This window comes from Ascidia mentula, chromosome 5, assembly GCF_947561715.1.
Source record: "Ascidia mentula chromosome 5, kaAscMent1.1, whole genome shotgun sequence".
NCBI classification, from domain to species: Eukaryota; Metazoa; Chordata; class Ascidiacea; order Phlebobranchia; family Ascidiidae; genus Ascidia; species Ascidia mentula.
This window is the reverse complement of record NC_138570.1, coordinates 63,902-82,219: the sequence shown is the minus strand read 5'-3', so window position 1 is coordinate 82,219 and position 18,318 is coordinate 63,902. Positions and strand designations below refer to the sequence as shown.

Sequence of the window (18,318 nt, the reverse complement as noted above, 5' to 3'; positions counted from 1 at the left end):
GTTGTAAACCGGATTGCGTTTATGCCAGAATGACAATATGTTGGGAAGGGATGCAGCCGACGCACATAGTGGTCTAAGGGACTCATTAATTTATCATTGTTTGGCGCGAAGGGGACGTATTTCCACTGGCTACCCGCCACTATATCCTATGTAATCTCCATGAAATTCCCACACAATCATGTTTTTTTTTCCCAAGAGCTGAGAAAAAAAGCCCCTCATTGCGTTTTTAGCAACATCACCATTAAAACTCATGCAAACCGTGCAGAAGTCCAAGCGCACTGTGTTTAACAGAGCATGAGGAATATTTTGTTGCTGGTCTAGGTTTTTATTGAGGATGGGCTGGTTCTAACTCTAAGTCAAGTTATAATCAAATAAACACAGGCCCATCTCACTTACAATGCTTTTAGCATGTCCGTCTCATCTAATGCCAACTTTACCCTCACACATTAACAACTCAGTTATTTACAAGATTTATTGTCACTAATGACAAATATTGTTGACACCACAACTTTGATGAATGAAGGTTAAATATAAGAATACTTGGATAGCATCACTTTTAAATGAACAACATATCCAGTAAAGCAATCCTGTAACAACCTGGAACAGCACAGGGAAAGATATTGGAATAGTTTCTGGTGGTGATAAATCCGGTGGAACCACAGCACTGTGCAGACTTTGCACTTTCTAGAATTTAAACTCCTTGTATTTTTTGGTTGATCTTGATGTATCCTGAGTCTGTGCTTTGCGTTTCTTCTTCTGTTTAGCTGCATGTTCCGCAACCATGTCACTAAAATCTTCTTTCTGTACGAGTTCCTGTTCCCGTACTCTTTGTTCATACTTGGCAGCCATAGCAACAGTATCAAGTTCAAGTTCTTCTGGGTTCAAAGCAACTTCAACCCCTTCCATGTCTGAAACTCCTCCAGCTACGCCTCTCCTAGGGGCAGGTACGTCATATACATGAGCTGAACCCATCATCGATCTTCCTATAGGACCTGTTGCTGCTTTCTCAGGAACAACATGGTACAGTTGTGGGGTTTCTTGACCCTCCATAACATCTTCAATTTTCTTTTTACGCAGTTCTATCATATCTGGAGTCTCCATACCAGTTGGAACTGTGGATATTCCGCTGGGTGTAACCATACCACTTTCAGCTGGTGTAACAAAACCAGAGTCATCGGGTCGTGCTTTTTCCTCATCCTCACTTCCCTCCTCCTCCTCGGAAGATTCTTCTTCACTTTCCGATTCAAGATCACCCCAAGCATTTCTGTCCACATCATCATCCTCATCCCTCGTAGCAAACTCTGTAGATTGGGTCCCGAACACATCACCATATAAAGGCCTGCCATGTTCATCTACAGGGGGTTTTCCCCAACCCCCTGCATGGTAACCGAAAGAGCACCCCTCAGGGATGGGACAGTTAAGACCCATGATTTTAAGGTTGGGGTATGATGGTGGGGGACCATACCTCTGCATTGCAATCAGCCATGGTGGAGGAACTTTATTAGAAGTCGCACCCACAGGCATTCCTAAAGCATTTCTTAACTCATCTGATAAATTTCCTGGTTTCTTTTCCTTCAAGCGTGTTTCAAATTCCTTTCCTTCATAATACAAATCACCGTGTATTGTCATTTTTGGCTTGGTTTGGTAACGGAAAAAGGCATCATGCAACTTTTGATAATCAATATCAATCTTTCCCAGTTTGGGTCGGACCTTTTCTCTCATTTTTGATTTTAATGTTTTGGAATCTTCTTTGTCTTGTAAAGCTTGCCTCATTTCCATTATTCCAGTGTTTTTGATGCATTCAGGAAGTTCGAATGGTGGCTTTTCAAAACCTCGCTTGCCTTGAAGATACTTTCTTTTGAAGCACCAGTGCCTTGGGACACTGACTGAATTCCTGGTAGCTTTTAAATGGACGAGAAGTCTTGGATCTTGAGCAGTCACGTCATGCATTTCCACAACATCAGGTCTGCCTACAAGTTGTTTCAGCTCTGCAACACTTAAACGATTGATCCTCCTTAGTTTTTTCTTTGATATTTTTCCAGCTTCTGGTTGTTCACCTTCATCATCACTATCTGCTCCAAATGCTTTGGTTTTCTCAATAATCTTTTCCTTAGTTTGAGCTTCAGCTTTGGCTACCAATGGATCCTTCTTAACTTGTGCAACTTCGTCAGCAATTCTGAAAGCTTGAAATATTTTTTTAAACATGAATAATTGTGGGTCATTAAAATCTGGATCCTGGGTGACATATTCTACTTCAACTTCACTGCTTTCTACAGGTTTAACTGGTTGTGGCCCCAACTTAACGTTTGATGGAGCTTGTTTCTTTTTCTTCTTTTTTTCACGCTTCTTTTTGTTTTTTAGCATTTTTCTTTGTTTCTGAACCTCATCTCCATTTACAGGATCCGAGGTCTCAACCTCTTTATGATTCAACCCCTGTTCCTCGAGCAGCTTCATTTTTACACTTTCCAAGTTTGGCAAGCTGCTTGTTTTGTTCAGAATATTTGGAACAGTGTTAAGGGGATTTTCATCATTTATGTCAGCTTCTCCTGGTGGAGCATCATCACTGAAATGCTCTTGAAGTCTCAAAACCAATTCCTGTTTTCTACCTCCTGTCTCCAGACCAAGTCCACCAAGTTTCGAACGCAACTCAGGGACTCGAAGCTTGTTCCAATCTGTATCCATTGCACACAAACCACACACTGACCTTTTATCCCTAGCAAGAAAACATTTTTTTTATTTTAAGACAGATAAGTCTTTGCAAAAATAATTTGTTGTTTTGGTAGCCCATATGAACACTAGTTTAGCAATTGTCGAAATAACTTGCAAATTAAAAAAAATACGCAGGCTAATGAATACACCCCAGCTGTTTCGCTTGAAACCAATAAACCTTTGCTTAATGTTTATGCTAGAGTTAAACACACGACTTAATTTAAGATCGAAATTACCACATAAAACAAACGTGAATATTTAGAAAAAACACGCCACGGAGAATTTGCGTTTCCTAATGATTTGAGTCAAACTCATCCGGTGTAAAATGGCGAATATGGTGTAGCGAACACAGTGTATATTAATAAAACCATTTTTAAATTATTTTTAATTTGTTAAATTTGTTTTTACTTTTTTAAAGTATCGTGAAGCTTTGTGAATGTATTTCGATATTTACCTTTAATAATATTTTTACAGAAGAAACTTCGAGGAAAAAAACATAAACTGGTATATTAGTTTAACCTGGGTTCAACTAAAAAAACAAACTGATTTTAACAATCTATTAAAGGATAAATTGTCAAAAAATGTTTCTAAAAATGTTTACATTACTTTTTGTACCAAATCATTAATACATAAAAATTCACAACATTTTTGTGCAGCACCGCTAGTGGACAAAAACTTCCAACGCGTCATCGTTTCGTGTTGAAATAAATTTTGTGAAACGTTTGGTTGGAGAGTTGGAGAATTTGTATCAAACATTATTAAAAACAATGGTAAGTTTAGCTTTTATTTGATGATATTGCTGGGTATATTAATGTGGATATTCACTGCTCGAAAGCGTCGTTAGGAAACAACGTGATCACGACCAGCCTATAAAACTTTGTTTCATTGTTGTGGAAATATAGCCTACGTGTCAATTCCTATAACTTTAAGCAATTTATCGGCAAAAATATAAGTTGTCTGTACCAACATTGTGTGTTCCTTTCCACAACATCGTAAAGTTGCTATCACAGCCATCATGAAGAAAACATTTACTGCTAGAGTTGTATCTGTGCTGGCCTGCAACTAATCTAACATTGTGCTGTATGGAGGCAAAAAGAGATTTTTTATCTTGGTTTAAACAATAAACAAAATGTTAAGTGATGCAATTGTTTATTCAGAATGTTTGAATTGTCAAAGTAGTAGGTTTACAGTTTTATAATGAAATAAGATTTAACAATCTTTAGTTTGTCACAAATAATTTGATTTTAGAAAAAAAACTGCTTCTGTTTTTTTTTAATTTTAAACATTATTTAACAGCCACTTCGCTTGGATATCAAGCGCAAGCTAAATGCACGCTCAGATCGAGTGAAATGCGTTGACCTTCACCCAACAGAACCATGGATGCTGGTTTCACTTTACAATGGTAAATATGTGCGCATATTATGTGTGGAAAATGCATTATTTCCAGTGCCGTTGTTCCAACAAAAGTGTAATTGTTGTTTTCTGTCCAGGAAATGTCCACATTTGGAATCACGAGTCTCAGACCCTGGTCAAATCCTTTGAAGTTTGTGAGCTTCCAGTTAGAGCGACAAGATTTGTGCCACGAAAAAACTGGGTTGTTACTGGATCGGTAAATATTGTTGTTTGTGGTATTTGAAGTCAAGTTTTGCCATTCCAGAAATATTCCGATTATTTTGTTAATGTGTTACAGGATGACATGCAGATTCGTGTGTTTAACTACAACACATTGGAACGGACACACGCTTTCGAGGCCCACACCGATTACGTGAGATCAATTGCGGTCCACCCGACACAACCATATATTCTCACATCCAGTGGTAAGATCTCATAAGCTGTGATTTTGTTGATAGAACTAGTGAACAACGACATACAATTAAACTTACACGGTGTAAGTTACACCTGCAGCATCGAATCTTGAAAAAGTGATTCTACACATAACCAACACTTAGTTATGTTTTTCTGTATTCAGAAAAGTTAATTGAAAATTGTTTATTGCACCAGTACCAAATATAGTTGTTATATTAAAAGTAATATTTGTTACAGATGACATGCTTATCAAGCTTTGGGATTGGGAGAAGAAATGGAATTGTGCTCAAGTTTTTGAAGGCCACACTCACTATGTGATGCAAATTGTTATTAATCCCAAAGACAACAACCAGTTTGCAAGTGCATCACTTGATCATAGCATCAAAGTTTGGCAACTTGGTTCATCAACTCCAAACTTTACGTTGGATGGGCATGACAAAGGTATATGTTGCTTGTCATGTACTCATAAATATGTTTAATGTTTAATTAACACAAGATAATCTGTCACCGGAAACGCAAAAGAAGAAATCTGGATAAATTGTTGTTGCAGGAGTTAATTGTGTGGATTATTACAATGGCGGTGACAAGCCATACCTGATATCTGGTGCAGATGACCGCCTGACAAAAATATGGGATTATCAAACAAAAACCTGTGTACAGACACTGGACGGCCACACTCAGAATGTAGTTTGTGTCAGCTTTCATCCAGAACTCCCAATCATACTCACTGGATCAGAAGACGGTAACCTGGTTGTATATTTAGGTTTTTTGGACGATTCTAACTTAAGCTTTGGGGTGGGTTTGTTCAGGTACAGTAAAGATTTGGCATTCCAGCACATATAGACTGGAAACCACCTTAAATTATGGAATGGAAAGGGTTTGGTGTTGCGCTGCACTGAAGGTAATGCATGCCATGTGCATTGCAATGAGTTTTTTGTTAAACCTTGTTTCTGTCTGACTCAGGGTTCGAACAATATTGCACTTGGATATGATGAGGGAAGCATTATGATAAAACTTGGAAGGGAAGAACCTGCGATGTCAATGGATGCAAATGGTAAAATTATTTGGGCAAAACATTCCGAGATCCAGCAAGCCAACCTTAAAGCCCTCACAGGTCAGGCCCTTATTACACTTAGTGTTAATGTACTTGTTTGCAAATTCTCAACACTCATGTTTTATGTCCAGGTTTATTTTTAAAATATAATATTGTAACATTTTATCCATGGAAGTATTTTATTTGTCATGCAAGTGTACGAAGATTTTTAATGAATAGTTTATATGAGCAGACTTGGATGTGAAGGATGGTGAGAGGTTGCAACTGCAAGTAAAGGATATGGGAAGTTGTGAAGTTTATCCTCAAAACCTTAGTCACAATGCTAACGGAAGGTTTATACCATTATGTAAATATTATACGCTTGTTTTGACCAATACTGTGGTGTAGGTTTGTGGTCGTGTGCGGTGACGGAGAGTATATCATTTACACTGCCATGGCGTTAAGAAACAAAGCATTTGGATCTGCTTTGGAGTTTACTTGGGCAAACGATTCTTCAGAGTAAGCAATTTTATTTAAAATTTTATAAATTTTGTCACTTTATTTTTTGCTTAGGTACGCTGTGAGAGAAAACAACTCTTCTATCAAACTCTTCAAAAATTTCAAGGAAAGGAAATCTTTTAAACCTGATTTTGGGGCGGAAGGAATTTTTGGTGGCCATTTTCTTGGGGTCAAAACCTCACAGGGATTGGCTTTTTATGATTGGGAAAATTTGGAATTAATTCGAAGAATTGAGATCAACCCAAAAAATGTAAATTGATGCAGAAAAGTTTATGAAAGTTTTGTGATAAGAACTTTTATAGGTTTTCTGGTCGGACAATGGTGATCTTGTGTGTATAACAACTGAGGAGTCGTTCTATATTCTCAAGTTTGATCAAAACAAATTGGAAGAGTCCAAAGAAAATCCTGATCTAATCACAGAGGATGGGATTACCGATGTTTTTAGTGAGGTTTGTCAAAATTTAGAGACAATCCTAAACAAACTTTACTATGAAAAATTGATATTTTATTCAGGACATTGGTGAAATTGAAGAAGTTGTTCGAACTGGTTTATGGGTTGGTGATTGTTTTATTTACACCAACTCAGTGAACAGACTGAACTACTACGTTGGCGGGGAGATCGTTACCGTTGCACATCTTGACAGGTGTTTGCTTAAAATATAACAAAATAATTTATCATTAAACTGATATTTTGTTCACAGAACATTGTACTTGCTTGGCTATATTCCCAATGATAACAGATTATATTTGGGGGATAAAGAGCTTAATGTGGTGAGTACCCAAAATAACATCTTTCAATATTGTTGGTGTTTGAAGGCAGTTTCACTCAGGTAAGTTATCTGCTTCTGCTTTCTGTACTTGAATATCAAACTGCTGTGATGAGGCAAGATTTTGAAACTGCTGATAAAGTTCTTCCGTCAATTCCCAAGGAACAGAGGACCAGAGTTGCTCACTTCCTTGAGAAACAGGTTTAAACCGAATAACTTTATATATTTACACAATGTAAAAACAAATGATTTCCAGGGATTCAAACCTCAGGCCATGGCTGTAACCAGTGATGCGGAACACAAGTTCGAGTTGGCTTTGAACTTGGGGGATCTTAAAGTTGCATATGAGCTTGCCAAAGAAGCCCAGGTGTGTTTAGTGGACATTGAGTGGTGGCAATCTAATAAATATTTTGTAAAGCTGATTTAAAGGTACTAAATATTTTGTGCTGTAACAGCTCACCATGGTTTTAATGCCAGTAAGTGATTAATACTGGATTTTTCAGGCTGAGCAGAAATGGAAACAACTTGCTGAACTTGCTACAAGTAAATGTGAGTTTGGTTTGGCCCAAGAATGTCTTAAACAAGCACAAGATTTTGGTGGGTTGCTCCTCCTTGCAACTGCAGCAGGAAACGAGAAGATGGTGACATCACTTGCTGAAAATGCTGAGTCTGGAGGTAAACTTCTTTATGATGACACAAAACCTATTTTTGATGGACCTATAAACACGTTTCAAAACTTCCCTACAGGCAAAAATAATGTCGCATTTTTGAGTTATTTTATTACTGGCCAAACTGAGAAATGTCTTGAGCTTCTGATAAACTCAAATAGACTTCCTGAAGCATCATTCTTTGCAAGGACTTACGCCCCAAGCCAAGTTTCAAGGTGAATATTTCAATCAGTATAATCGTGTGGAGCATATTAAGCAAATAGTTTTTACATGGTTGAGATAAAATTTGTTTGTGATTCAGAGTCGTTCAACTGTGGAAACAAAGTTTAGCGAAAACCAATAAAAAAGCGGCTGATGCATTAGCTGACCCAGCTCAGTATGAAAATCTGTTTCCTGGAATGTCAGAAAGTTTGGTTGCAGAAAAATATCTTGCTGCGACAGAGAAGCAAAGAGTAGCAGCGCATTACCCTCTGACTCCTGTGAGTTTGCAGTTGGTGGAGATTTTTACACTGCTTCCAGCTGGTCAGGGAAATTGTATGTTTTTTTGCAGGCCAATGATGAACGAGATATTTTGACTGAGTCTGCTGGTTTTGAAGGGACACCAACTGACAATACTGTTAAGGTTAAATTGCACTTTTACCCTTTGTTAATTTTTTGGGGGTATCTACCCATAATAATTTCTGGTAAAGTAATGGTTTGTAAAAAATTTTATGTTTCAAACTTTCGTAATATTTGCAAGTGTTTGTTGTCATGCTGTTACCTAATTTAAAAATTGTCAATAATTTTTGTGCATGAATTTATTAGTTTTTTGCAGCATTTTTTAGTTTTTGCAGTCTTGAGTATTGCATGTTATGCAATAATTTTTTGTTCAATTTTTTTTCATGCCTGTAATTTTTTATTTAAACAGGAAAATGAAATTGTTCCTGAGGTTTCAATTCCTTTGTTAAATCCAGAAAAAGAAAAGGTTCGGTTGTCTTGAATCTTGCAATCAGATATCTTGGGTGAATTTCAACTTTCATTTTAATGTTTTTGTATGATGTTACAGACGGATGCAGTTTCCGTTGAACAAACCCCTACTAAGTCGGATGAGATAAAAGATCAGGATGCGAAGGTGTCAAGTCAAACCTTGGACGATTATGACGTATAAATGGGATTCATTTGTGCGCATGCGAATCATGTTCACATTTAATTTCTAATGAACCTAATTATTATTTTTATTTCTTTAATTTTAATTGAATTTGCAAATCTGTTTTTTTTAATTTTTTTTATTGTCTGCTTTCTCTTAATGTTTAAAGTTGTTTGATTCAAATTGCTGTTTGTTGATTGTAAAGCACAAAAAATCCATTTTACTGTGTTTCAAGCAGCAAATCATTTTCTTCCAGGATTTAGAACTTGACATTGAAAACTTGGAACTTGATGATGACATCGACACCAGTGATGTCAACCTTGATGATGATTTTCTGGAAGATTGATTTTCTTATTCTTTGCCATGTAAAACTTTATATTCCAAGTGCGCTTTTCATCGTATTGTGATGTCATAGAGGACATCACACTCTGACGAACAGCGGTGTTGAATTGGATCAGTGCAAATTTTCCCTTTTTGGATGTGAAAAGTTTTCAATGTGCAATGTTGGCAAACCAACCTGCATGCTTGGCTTTTTCTTGTATGTCATGTTGTAGATAAGGTCCTAGTGCTTATTGGTGCAGAGGTTAAAATGAACCAACTTACGTCGCTCCCAATACATTAAAATGTGAAAAGTATTTATTTGCAAGTTTGCAATGCATAGATATTCTCGAAAGCACGGAAAATTGCCACATATGTCCGGGCGTTTTTGCGCATGTTCATTTTGTTGCGACCGGATGTAAGAAAGGTGAGTTAGCCTTTGATTATAAAATCAACAGAGAATGGCAAATTACCGACTTCAGAAGCGGGAATGCACTCTGATGACATGTGGCACATTAACAGTTCACATGGAAATCACAGTTTGGTCAATGCACACATGCAATGAACTTGATACGCACCGCGGGTTGCCCTGGTGATTACGACGCAGCAAATTTTTTAAATGTAGCAATGCCGTGAATAATATTTCTAAAGAAAGCAGTTTTTGAGCATTCTAGAACGCACATGCAGTGGAAAAAGAAAAAAATAGTTAAAATAGCTTCAGTTCTCTGGAACACGAAAACATTTTGTAGAAAGTTTTCGGGCTAAAAGTTTACAGAAACAATAAATTCCTTATGAAGCGAAACTTTACTCTCGTCGTCATGCCTGACTAGTTATGCAGTAACAGCTGTTGAGCGAATCCAGTTTCAGCAGAATTAACTCCTCTGCAACAAATCAATAAGTTTGGAGTCTGATTGAAATACGTTTGCGTTTGCGTTTGCAAGTCTGTCAATTTGTTTGAGGGAGTGGAATTACTTTCAGTTCAGATATATGTGTATTGAGGTTTACGAGAGTAGTTGGCATTTTATTTCAACAAACTCCTGTATTTTCTCCAAACAAAAGTTAACAATCAGGTTATTAATTGTGGATTCGTTGATTAAAGGTGGGAACCATGCAGTCTGACCACGATAAACATCGTTTACATCCTTATTTCCACAATAAGATCGTTTACCAAGTGAAATGCAGCTACTGCAATGTTGTTCTTACAAATCGCGGAATGAAAGCCATTTTGCTTGCTGATACAAAAACCAACTTGTATTCTACTGATGTTCAACCAAAGTTGTAAGATATTTAAAATATTGTAGAGAAAATAATATTGTTTCTCATGTTGTCTTATTGCTTAGACCCAGACAATAAAGTGAGTGTGTTTGGTTTCAGGTCTATAGAATTAATTGGGAAATATTTCACAACGGAAACATGTTCATGCAAGATAAAGAATTTTGCCTGTCTTTCATGGTAATCGTCAAAAAACTTTTACAGATTTTAAATCTTACTGTTCGTGACAATCAATTGTCACAGACTTTTTTAAACCTTGTTTGGCCAAATGTAATTTTTGGATTTTTTGGGGGGTAAGATAGAAATGTGCCTCATATAACGGCAGCGCAAAACAAATAGAGCTTGACAAGCCATTGTTTATTTAAAGCCTTTTTTATCGAATTATCTTATTTATGGTCAAATTAAGTTAGAATTAGCATGGGCAGCAATTCGTTCCAAAAGGTACATTGTATTATTACAAAGTGTTATTGTTTTTACTGACAGCGGAAATCCTGTTGGCTACCATGTTGCCTTGCCTTGTGCCCAATGCCTAGATTCATGCAATAATGGGCATTTTTGGATATTCCATTGTCACACAACAGACGTCAGTAAAATAATGGACAATAATGGTGGGTCCATATAACAGAAAATAGATTAAAATAAGTTTACAGATATTTGTTTGGTTTAGTTTGGTAATTTTACCTCTTTATCAAATCAAAATGTTGTTGGACCCACATTTGTTGCAGTGAACAATGCATTTAAATTGAATTTAAAGATGTTTGTTAAATTTAGATACAGAATATCTGACTTGGGGTGAACTAACAAAGAAATGTGAGAGCAAGAAGAGTTTGCATGACTCAACAGAAAATTTATGCCGATGATAAAAATAATTCAAAATTTGGGTTTTCTTAAAATGCATTTTTGTTTTTGTAAACCCAGGATATTTTGACTGTTTTTTGATAAGTAGTGGTGCATTTTTTTGTGTTTTGCAGTATTTTAAATTTAAGAATAATGTGATTTTAATTTTTTAAATATTTTATCAGCTTTACACAAATCACTTTTCTGCACGTTAGTTTGATTCATGCCAAACAAAAATATAGATTTGGTAAAGTTGTGTTAAGTAAAATATAAACTTATTTGTAAATAAGTGTTTGTGTCAAAAATATTAACATATTTAAATATATATATTTTTCACTGATCTTTGTTGACTCAACGAGTTGCATGGTGATTATCGCAATTTTCTTGTAGTTTTTTTCAACATAATTTTAACGGTTATATTAAGAAGTATTAAGAATGTTGGTTTCAGTCACAATTTTTCTGTAGGTGTTGTTATTTTTTCAAATTGTGATGTTTTGTATTTTGTTGAAATGTTCTTCAAATGTTGTTTTATGCGTTTACCAGTTTAGTTTATTTATAATAAAAAGAACAAACATGATATTGAAGTTGCACAGTTTGCTACAGTCAAGAGCTAGGCTTCCAGGGCCTACAGGTATTTAGGGTGAACAAATCCTGCATGTTTTGAATAATTGTTGAAAACTAACAATATGTTTATAATGTAACGAATAGTTTGTAGCACACAAGGCCGCGCTAAAGTCCTGATTGATAAGATTTGCGATTCTAATCGAATTAACGTAGATAGTAACCCAGGGCATACCTAATTGGACGTTATTACAATATTGCTGAGCATGTGGTTTCTGCAAGCCATGGAATATGTTATGTCCGCTACAAAAACTAGTTGCAGATGCCAGCAATAATGCACCTCATCACCAAGGACTTGTCAGAACCTTATTCTATTTATACTTATAGGTATTTTATCCATAACTGGCCTCACCTATGCTTCTTGGCCATATATGAGTCCAAATATGTTGGCGCTATCGTATAGAATGCCTTTCCAAGCCTGTCCAAGCCTGTCCACTGATAAAAATACGCAACGTTACTTATATGTAAGTAACGTTACCAAATGCACACACAAATATTCGGTGATTAACCTTTGGTAAATAACAATATTTTAATGTTTGTTCCCCTTTACTGAATATAGGATCCCGTCTTAACCACAGGAAATCAAATGACAATACAATGACAAGTTGCTGCCTGGAGACCGTTAGTCTGCTTGCAAAAAAATTCTCATAAAGTGGCCACTATTACGTCACAAGTTAGATTTTGACAAAGCATTAGGAAAGTATCGGAGACATGTTGGTTTCTTGCAAATAATCCAATCCAAAAAGGAAATGGACGAAAATAGAAGAATGGATTCCGAGGTAAGCTGTTGTCAAAGATTTTAAAACTTGCTCTTTGGGTTCATCTAAGTTTGTTTGTTTTGACAATTATTGATAACGCATAAAACCTTTATGAGTAAAAGAGCGTTTTTGCATGTTATACAATAACGATAATAGTTTTTATCCATCTGGTATTTATATTTTATTCTTAGCTTCCGTCATTGGCAGAAAACAGGCCACTTGCCACTCGCAAACGAAAATGGAAGCACACTGCAACGGTACCACCCAGCTAAAAATGTAAATGCTGAAAAAAATTAATGTTGTTTAGTTATGTTGATTGTAGCAGAGACATTTGAATACTGCTTCAACAAACCGCGTTGAAAAATCTCCAACTAAGTTATTGAAAACTGAATCTTCTCAAAAAGAAAACCCCAATGACGACTTCATGCGACTTCCTGATGAATTGGTACAAAACGTATTTTTAAATCAAAATGTGAAATATTGAAATAGTCGGAAAAGTATAAAAGCAATAGTGCGCGACTTTCGACCCGATCACAGATTAAAACAGCTCTACTTTATTCCAACTTGTGACTGCCAACAATTTCATCAACACAGATTTAACATTTTATGCAAATTTTGAAGCTTGCTCAAATCGTGATGTACCTGAAGCCACGGTCCATTGGAAGACTCGCCACCACTTGTAAACGGTTTAACAACATAATCGGGCAAAACCATGTTTGGAAATCGCTATTCAAAAATCACTTTCCATTGTGGAGATCACGTGCCTTACATATGTCATCATTAGAAAAAAATTGGAGAAGACAATACTGCCTAAACTGTAAGTGGAATAAGTTAATTTCGTATATGGACCGGCTTATTGTATAAAGTAAAATGGAATCAATTTTTTTAGCCGCTTGCAACTAAACCCTTACTTTAAACTACTTATTTCTCCAAGCTATAAACTATCGTTTACCTTAACCTAATAAACTATCGTATTTTGCTTTATTTAAAGTGGGCTGTACCACATTTTGTGGATTTATGGATTTCAGCCATGGAGGGTTTGTCTTAATTTATATTCAACAGACACAAAAGGGATTACGTACCATTTACTTGGGAGCGGCAACTCCAGGAGAAGAAATCTCAATCAAATTTCAGAAACTCCGCTTGCTTTTGGTTTTAAGAAGCTCTGCGCTACTCGCGATCACGTATTTGGCTTGGATACGGTTGGATGCCTCCACGTTTACCGGTATACTGAGTCATGCCGTATAATATATTAGCCCTTTTGAATGACCTCGGATTTAAGAAACAAGTTTAATCGTGCAATTCCGATTCACAGAAGCAAATGGGAGAGAGACGCTTTCACCAACGAGTTTGTTTACAGAAGGACCGACTGGCACCAAGAATTCGCCAAACACGTCATTGATGTAATTATGTGTTGAAATTCCTTTTATTTAATTTCATTGGCGAACTTTTCAGGTGACAACTGACCCTCGTTATGACAACAACCACCGACGTTACGTTTATGTGCTCACTCAAAGTGAGGCAATGCGCATGCGTAGACACTTGCCCCACACCCGAAGCAATGGCGCCTCTAGTGGAGGAGGGTATGAGTTCCTGCAGCGCAACAAACATCAATTTAACTTATTCCAGTCCTTGCTGTATCCAACTTTGCGTTGTCTGCTATGTTTTGTTATACTGATATTATTATTATCCGCTTACTTTTTGACTGTTGTATTTTTTATTTGTGTAAGTCACAAAGCTATGTTGTAATTTTACGGGTTTATTTAGTTGGGACGACGAGGGGTTTCCAACATCTGGGGATAAAATTGATGTTTTTGATGAACGATCGTGTAGACGCGTCTTCAACATGACCTTTGACCCAGAGATGCGTTTTATATCCATGAAGTTGACGTCATTTTCACCTCAACAGAAAACCTTGTTTATTTTGACAGACGCTGGAAAAGTAAGAATACGTTCAATCAAATTGTTATATCTACAAATAGTTGATTGTTTCAAGGTTTATTCCCTTCAACTATATGAGTCGTCTCTTCTCAATCTCGGATCAGAAGGAATGCAAGTTACATTGAAGTCGGCGAGCAAAACAGTGGGAGAGAAAGTTTGCAAAGTTGAGACAAGCGTTGGCGTCGTCGGTTTTCTCACAGGTTGCGGGTTTTCCTGAACAGTTTTTTCAAAAGTTTTAAACTTTTAAGCCTTGTGCATTATTTGCGATTTACATCAAACATTTCATACGCCATGACAATTCCCTGTTTGACCAATCATAATTGGCCACGTATTTGCAGAGAGTGGTAAGCTTCATGTGATTGTTCAACGCAAATCAGAGTTCGCTGATATTTTTGGAAGGACAGCTCAAATTAAACTGGGTTTACCGCAAGCAATTCCCCATATTGCTAAAGTATGTTATTTTCTTTGCCAACTTCGTGCATAATTTGTTTGTTGGGAAACACAAAATATCAAATCAAACATTTTTCGCAAGATTTTGCATTGTTCAATCGGCGACCGCCATCTTGGTTTCATCGATGAATACAACAGAGTATTTGTGTTGGGGAATAACCGGTACGGTCAGTTGGGCACGGGGGATAGAATGGACAGAAGCTCGCCTGTCCAAGTACTTTGCGGCAGGAAAATAAGGATTCTATATTGCAGGTAAATTTATTGCAAAAAAATAGTCGGCATTATAAAAAACAAATATGAAATTATATGCGAAGTTTAAACTCAATCTGATGTTTCAACATGCAGTTTAAACCACACGATGGCGGTAGAGGAGCGAGAAAATCGTTGTGAAGTTTTGGGAACCGGTTGTGGCCACAACGGTCGGTTGCCAGGGAAACACAGAGGCTGCGTTGAGTTTAATACTCTGGAGATAAAAGTAATTTAATATTCGGTCAAGTGGGTAGGTAGAATGTGGTCATACTGGAGAACGTTTCGAACTTTGTCCAACTGAGCAAAGCGCGCCACCGACTGGTGAAGTTTGGACACTTAACGCTTGTTAAAAACCAGTGTGTTTTGGGAATACCTCTGAATTAGAAGACAACAAAACTAAATATAAGCTTACAGGAAGAAGATTCGCCCTAAATTTAATCTTCATTTCACACTTCAAGTCAGAATTGTAATCATAACTAAACAAAATAATCACTATGGATAAGATTCCCATTCGAAAATGACGAAATTAATCATTTTATTCCTATGTCCAATGTAGGCCTATGAAGGTTGTCATAATTCCTTTGTTTGTGGCGAAGGTGCCATGGGGCGTGAGGCAAGTGGATGCCCATAAGGAGACGCTGTTCATTCTGTCATGTTGGGATATTGACGATGTCGACACTTACAAAAAACAAGGGCAAGATTTTCAAACATATATGTTACAAAGCTTGGCTCTTAAATCTCAACAGGTGGGTATAACGGGAATTAAACAGATGTAGGTAAAATTGTTGTAAGCGGATAAATAGTAAAGTTTAACCATTTGTGGAAACTGTGGCGAGTTAATGTAAAGCATATCTCTATGGGAAAATTTGGCAGGAGCTTTTGATTGAGATGAAAAAAAGTCAAAGAATGGTCGAAAAACTTCGGATTGTTGAAACCATGGTTGATAACTTGACTCGAAACGTACAAAACCCTGAGGAAAGCACATTAAGTTCTTCCAGTAAAGACAGTTCAAAAAATGATATTTGTAACGACGGCAGTGATGTAGGAATTTTAAGAAAGGCAGTTACAGATTTGAGATTGGAGGTTGAACGTCAAGAACTGGACCGAAGAATTTTGGGCACCAAGTTGTGACAATGTGCGATTTAAATTTCAAATAAATCCTAAAATAATTTTTTGCTCTGTGTCAACACTTTGCATAAAAAAAACTATTCCCTATCAATGAAAAAAATATAGCAATCAGCAGCAGCAGCTACGTCAGTTGTTCTGCGCATCTTTTCTGCGCAGCAAGGCGAAGGTCGGTGGTTTACGAGTTAGTGTCACTCATTATATTTGCTTACTTGTGGTGTACAGCGATGTTTTTATTGATCTAGGAACATATATATCGGGTTAAGTTGTCACATGGCATGATTCGCTTTTCATTAGGCCTGCTATATGACTGGAATTTATCTTTTAAGTTATCGTCAAAATGCTGCCGGCCTAATGACTGCCAAAATGTAGAAGACCTGTTGCCTATAATTTTGAATTTATTAATTATTTTTCTAACAATATCTGAATTTTATCAGTAAATGAAAGTTTTTACATTGGTGTTTGTAATCTATTTGGTGAGCTGTGAATGTAAAGCACCTGATCGGAAAGAACTAACTTCCCCCGGATGATTTCTGCTGTAAATGTTAATCGAATGGATGGTGCACAGACGGTAGCAACGGATTTTTGTTGAGATAATGTGTTAGTTTATTTTTTTTTGCGCTGTTAGCAGATATAATTGCAAAAATATAAACCCCTCTGAGAACAGTATTTTGCCAGTTTGCAGAATAAGGCAGCAATGAAAATGATAAAAAGTCTTTGGTGCTTTCCGTTAATATTTTTATGTTTAGACATTCATGTACCAAAATATTTTTTGTGTGTAGTAGTGTGTAGTGTCAGGAAAGAACAGCAACTTTAGTGGCAAACTGTGCTAAAAAATAAACCATTTTTGATACACAAAAATATGCTGATTTGAAGCTTGCTAAAAAAATTGCTGAATTTAGGTTTTCTGAAAAATAAATCCTCATGCAAAATTTGAACTTTTCATCTGGTATTTGTAAATCTGACAACCATGATATTAATTCATAGGTTTGAAGTTAAACTTTTATTGATTGTTACAATGATTCACACAAGCTTGGACATTTAACAATTATACTGAAGTTAGTGTTAAATGTTTGTACTTTGTCTAACATGTACACATTTTACTGCTCATACATTTAAGTCATAGCAAGTTTTACAAAAACCATGACACTACCTTGTAGAATGCATTCATAAATATGCTGGTACTTATCAAGTAGGTATTGCACATTGTGTCTTCCTGAAAACTAATATATAAGCAATTTGAGCCCAATATTTTTTTCTTTTGTAATATTTTGATTAACATTATTTGTTTTGTTTCAGAAAAATTTGGATAAATTTAAGTTATTTCTGTAAGGAACGTTGTGAAAATGAGCTTCCTTGCTTCGGCCAAAGCTCTTCTGAAAGAGCACAAGTGTTTGTACCTCATAGTGGGGTGCTGTGGCCTTTCCTGTACATTTTCCACAATCATTATAACACATTCAATTGGAAAATATGGCACATATGTTGGAGCTGGCTGGATGCCTCATCCTAAACCTCAGCTTTCTGTTGCATGGGATCGACCGAGCCAATTCCTCATCACTCTGAGAAAATCTCACTTCAACTTGTACAAGGATGACAAGCAATTCAAATCATTACTGGGTGAAATCTATGCTGACAACAGATATGACCGAAGAAAGTCTGAATAAGGAACACAACTGCTAACATTAAATCTTATTATTTAGTTAAAAGACAACTATGATTTTAAAATACCAGGACAAATATTTGTGTGAAGAAAAATTGCTCGTAAAATAAATTGAACCTTGTGAAATGTGGAGTTGGCTTGAAAATTTTTGAAGGAAAACATTTGAAACAGTGTTGTTGAGACTTTTTAAGGAACAGTTGGGCAATTTGTTTTTGAATAGAAACGCCACTTACCAGTTTTAAAAGTTGTGAAACAAATCCGTTAGATGTCGCCCGGGACCTGTTGAAATTGTTGATTTGGAATTGTGACGACATACAAGGTCCCCAAAAAATTTGTTGTTTGCATCGCAAGGCCAAGAGGTTTAAAGTGACAGTTTGGAAATAATTATTCTGCAAGACCAGCAGATTTTAAAGCATGTGTGTTCTTTTTTAAACTAGTCGTAATACGCAGCGCCGTTTT

General features: G+C 36.4%; 4 protein-coding genes across 7 annotated transcripts; 3 read left to right on the top strand and 1 right to left on the bottom strand.

The window, feature by feature from the left end:
• Window positions 1-463: 463 nt before the first annotated feature.
• LOC145902065 (splicing factor 3B subunit 2-like) lies at window positions 464-2,747 on the bottom strand. The gene has a single exon (XM_082989912.1). It carries the CDS (start codon window positions 2,680-2,682, stop codon window positions 685-687), a length of 1,998 nt encoding a protein of 665 aa, XP_082846038.1. The 5' UTR covers window positions 2,683-2,747; the 3' UTR covers window positions 464-684.
• A 637-nt stretch (window positions 2,748-3,384) lies between these two features.
• On the top strand, window positions 3,385-9,263 carry LOC145903805 (coatomer subunit beta'-like). 4 transcript variants are annotated; one of them, XM_082991965.1, is made up of 23 exons: window positions 3,385-3,479; window positions 4,006-4,111; window positions 4,200-4,318; window positions 4,400-4,526; window positions 4,753-4,956; window positions 5,066-5,257; window positions 5,325-5,416; window positions 5,479-5,629; window positions 5,802-5,901; window positions 5,957-6,067; window positions 6,122-6,317; window positions 6,370-6,516; window positions 6,581-6,711; window positions 6,769-6,838; window positions 6,898-7,035; window positions 7,091-7,201; window positions 7,338-7,509; window positions 7,582-7,717; window positions 7,804-7,981; window positions 8,053-8,124; window positions 8,410-8,466; window positions 8,548-8,613; window positions 8,885-9,263. In XM_082991965.1, the coding sequence occupies exons 1-23, from the start codon at window positions 3,477-3,479 to the stop codon at window positions 8,972-8,974; spliced, it is 2,769 nt and encodes a 922-aa protein (XP_082848091.1). In that variant the 5' UTR covers window positions 3,385-3,476; the 3' UTR covers window positions 8,975-9,263. The 4 variants fall into 4 exon arrangements, with proteins under 4 accessions (XP_082848091.1, XP_082848090.1, XP_082848093.1 ...); XM_082991964.1 differs by having other exon boundaries at window positions 8,548-8,643; XM_082991967.1 differs by lacking the exon at window positions 8,410-8,466.
• A 565-nt stretch (window positions 9,264-9,828) lies between these two features.
• Window positions 9,829-11,618, top strand: LOC145902559 (protein FAM72A-like). The gene is made up of 4 exons (XM_082990579.1): window positions 9,829-10,224; window positions 10,321-10,398; window positions 10,702-10,826; window positions 10,990-11,618. Exons 1-4 carry the CDS (start codon window positions 10,055-10,057, stop codon window positions 11,076-11,078), a joined length of 462 nt encoding a protein of 153 aa, XP_082846705.1. The 5' UTR covers window positions 9,829-10,054; the 3' UTR covers window positions 11,079-11,618.
• A 788-nt stretch (window positions 11,619-12,406) lies between these two features.
• Window positions 12,407-16,205, top strand: LOC145901718 (F-box only protein 24-like). Its single transcript, XM_082989482.1, has 14 exons — window positions 12,407-12,455; window positions 12,626-12,691; window positions 12,757-12,879; window positions 13,056-13,251; window positions 13,497-13,659; window positions 13,750-13,837; window positions 13,890-14,017; window positions 14,202-14,376; window positions 14,431-14,575; window positions 14,714-14,826; window positions 14,908-15,077; window positions 15,171-15,300; window positions 15,671-15,820; window positions 15,948-16,205. The coding sequence occupies exons 1-14, from the start codon at window positions 12,426-12,428 to the stop codon at window positions 16,203-16,205; spliced, it is 1,935 nt and encodes a 644-aa protein (XP_082845608.1). The 5' UTR covers window positions 12,407-12,425.
• The last annotated feature ends 2,113 nt before the right edge of the window (window positions 16,206-18,318 follow it).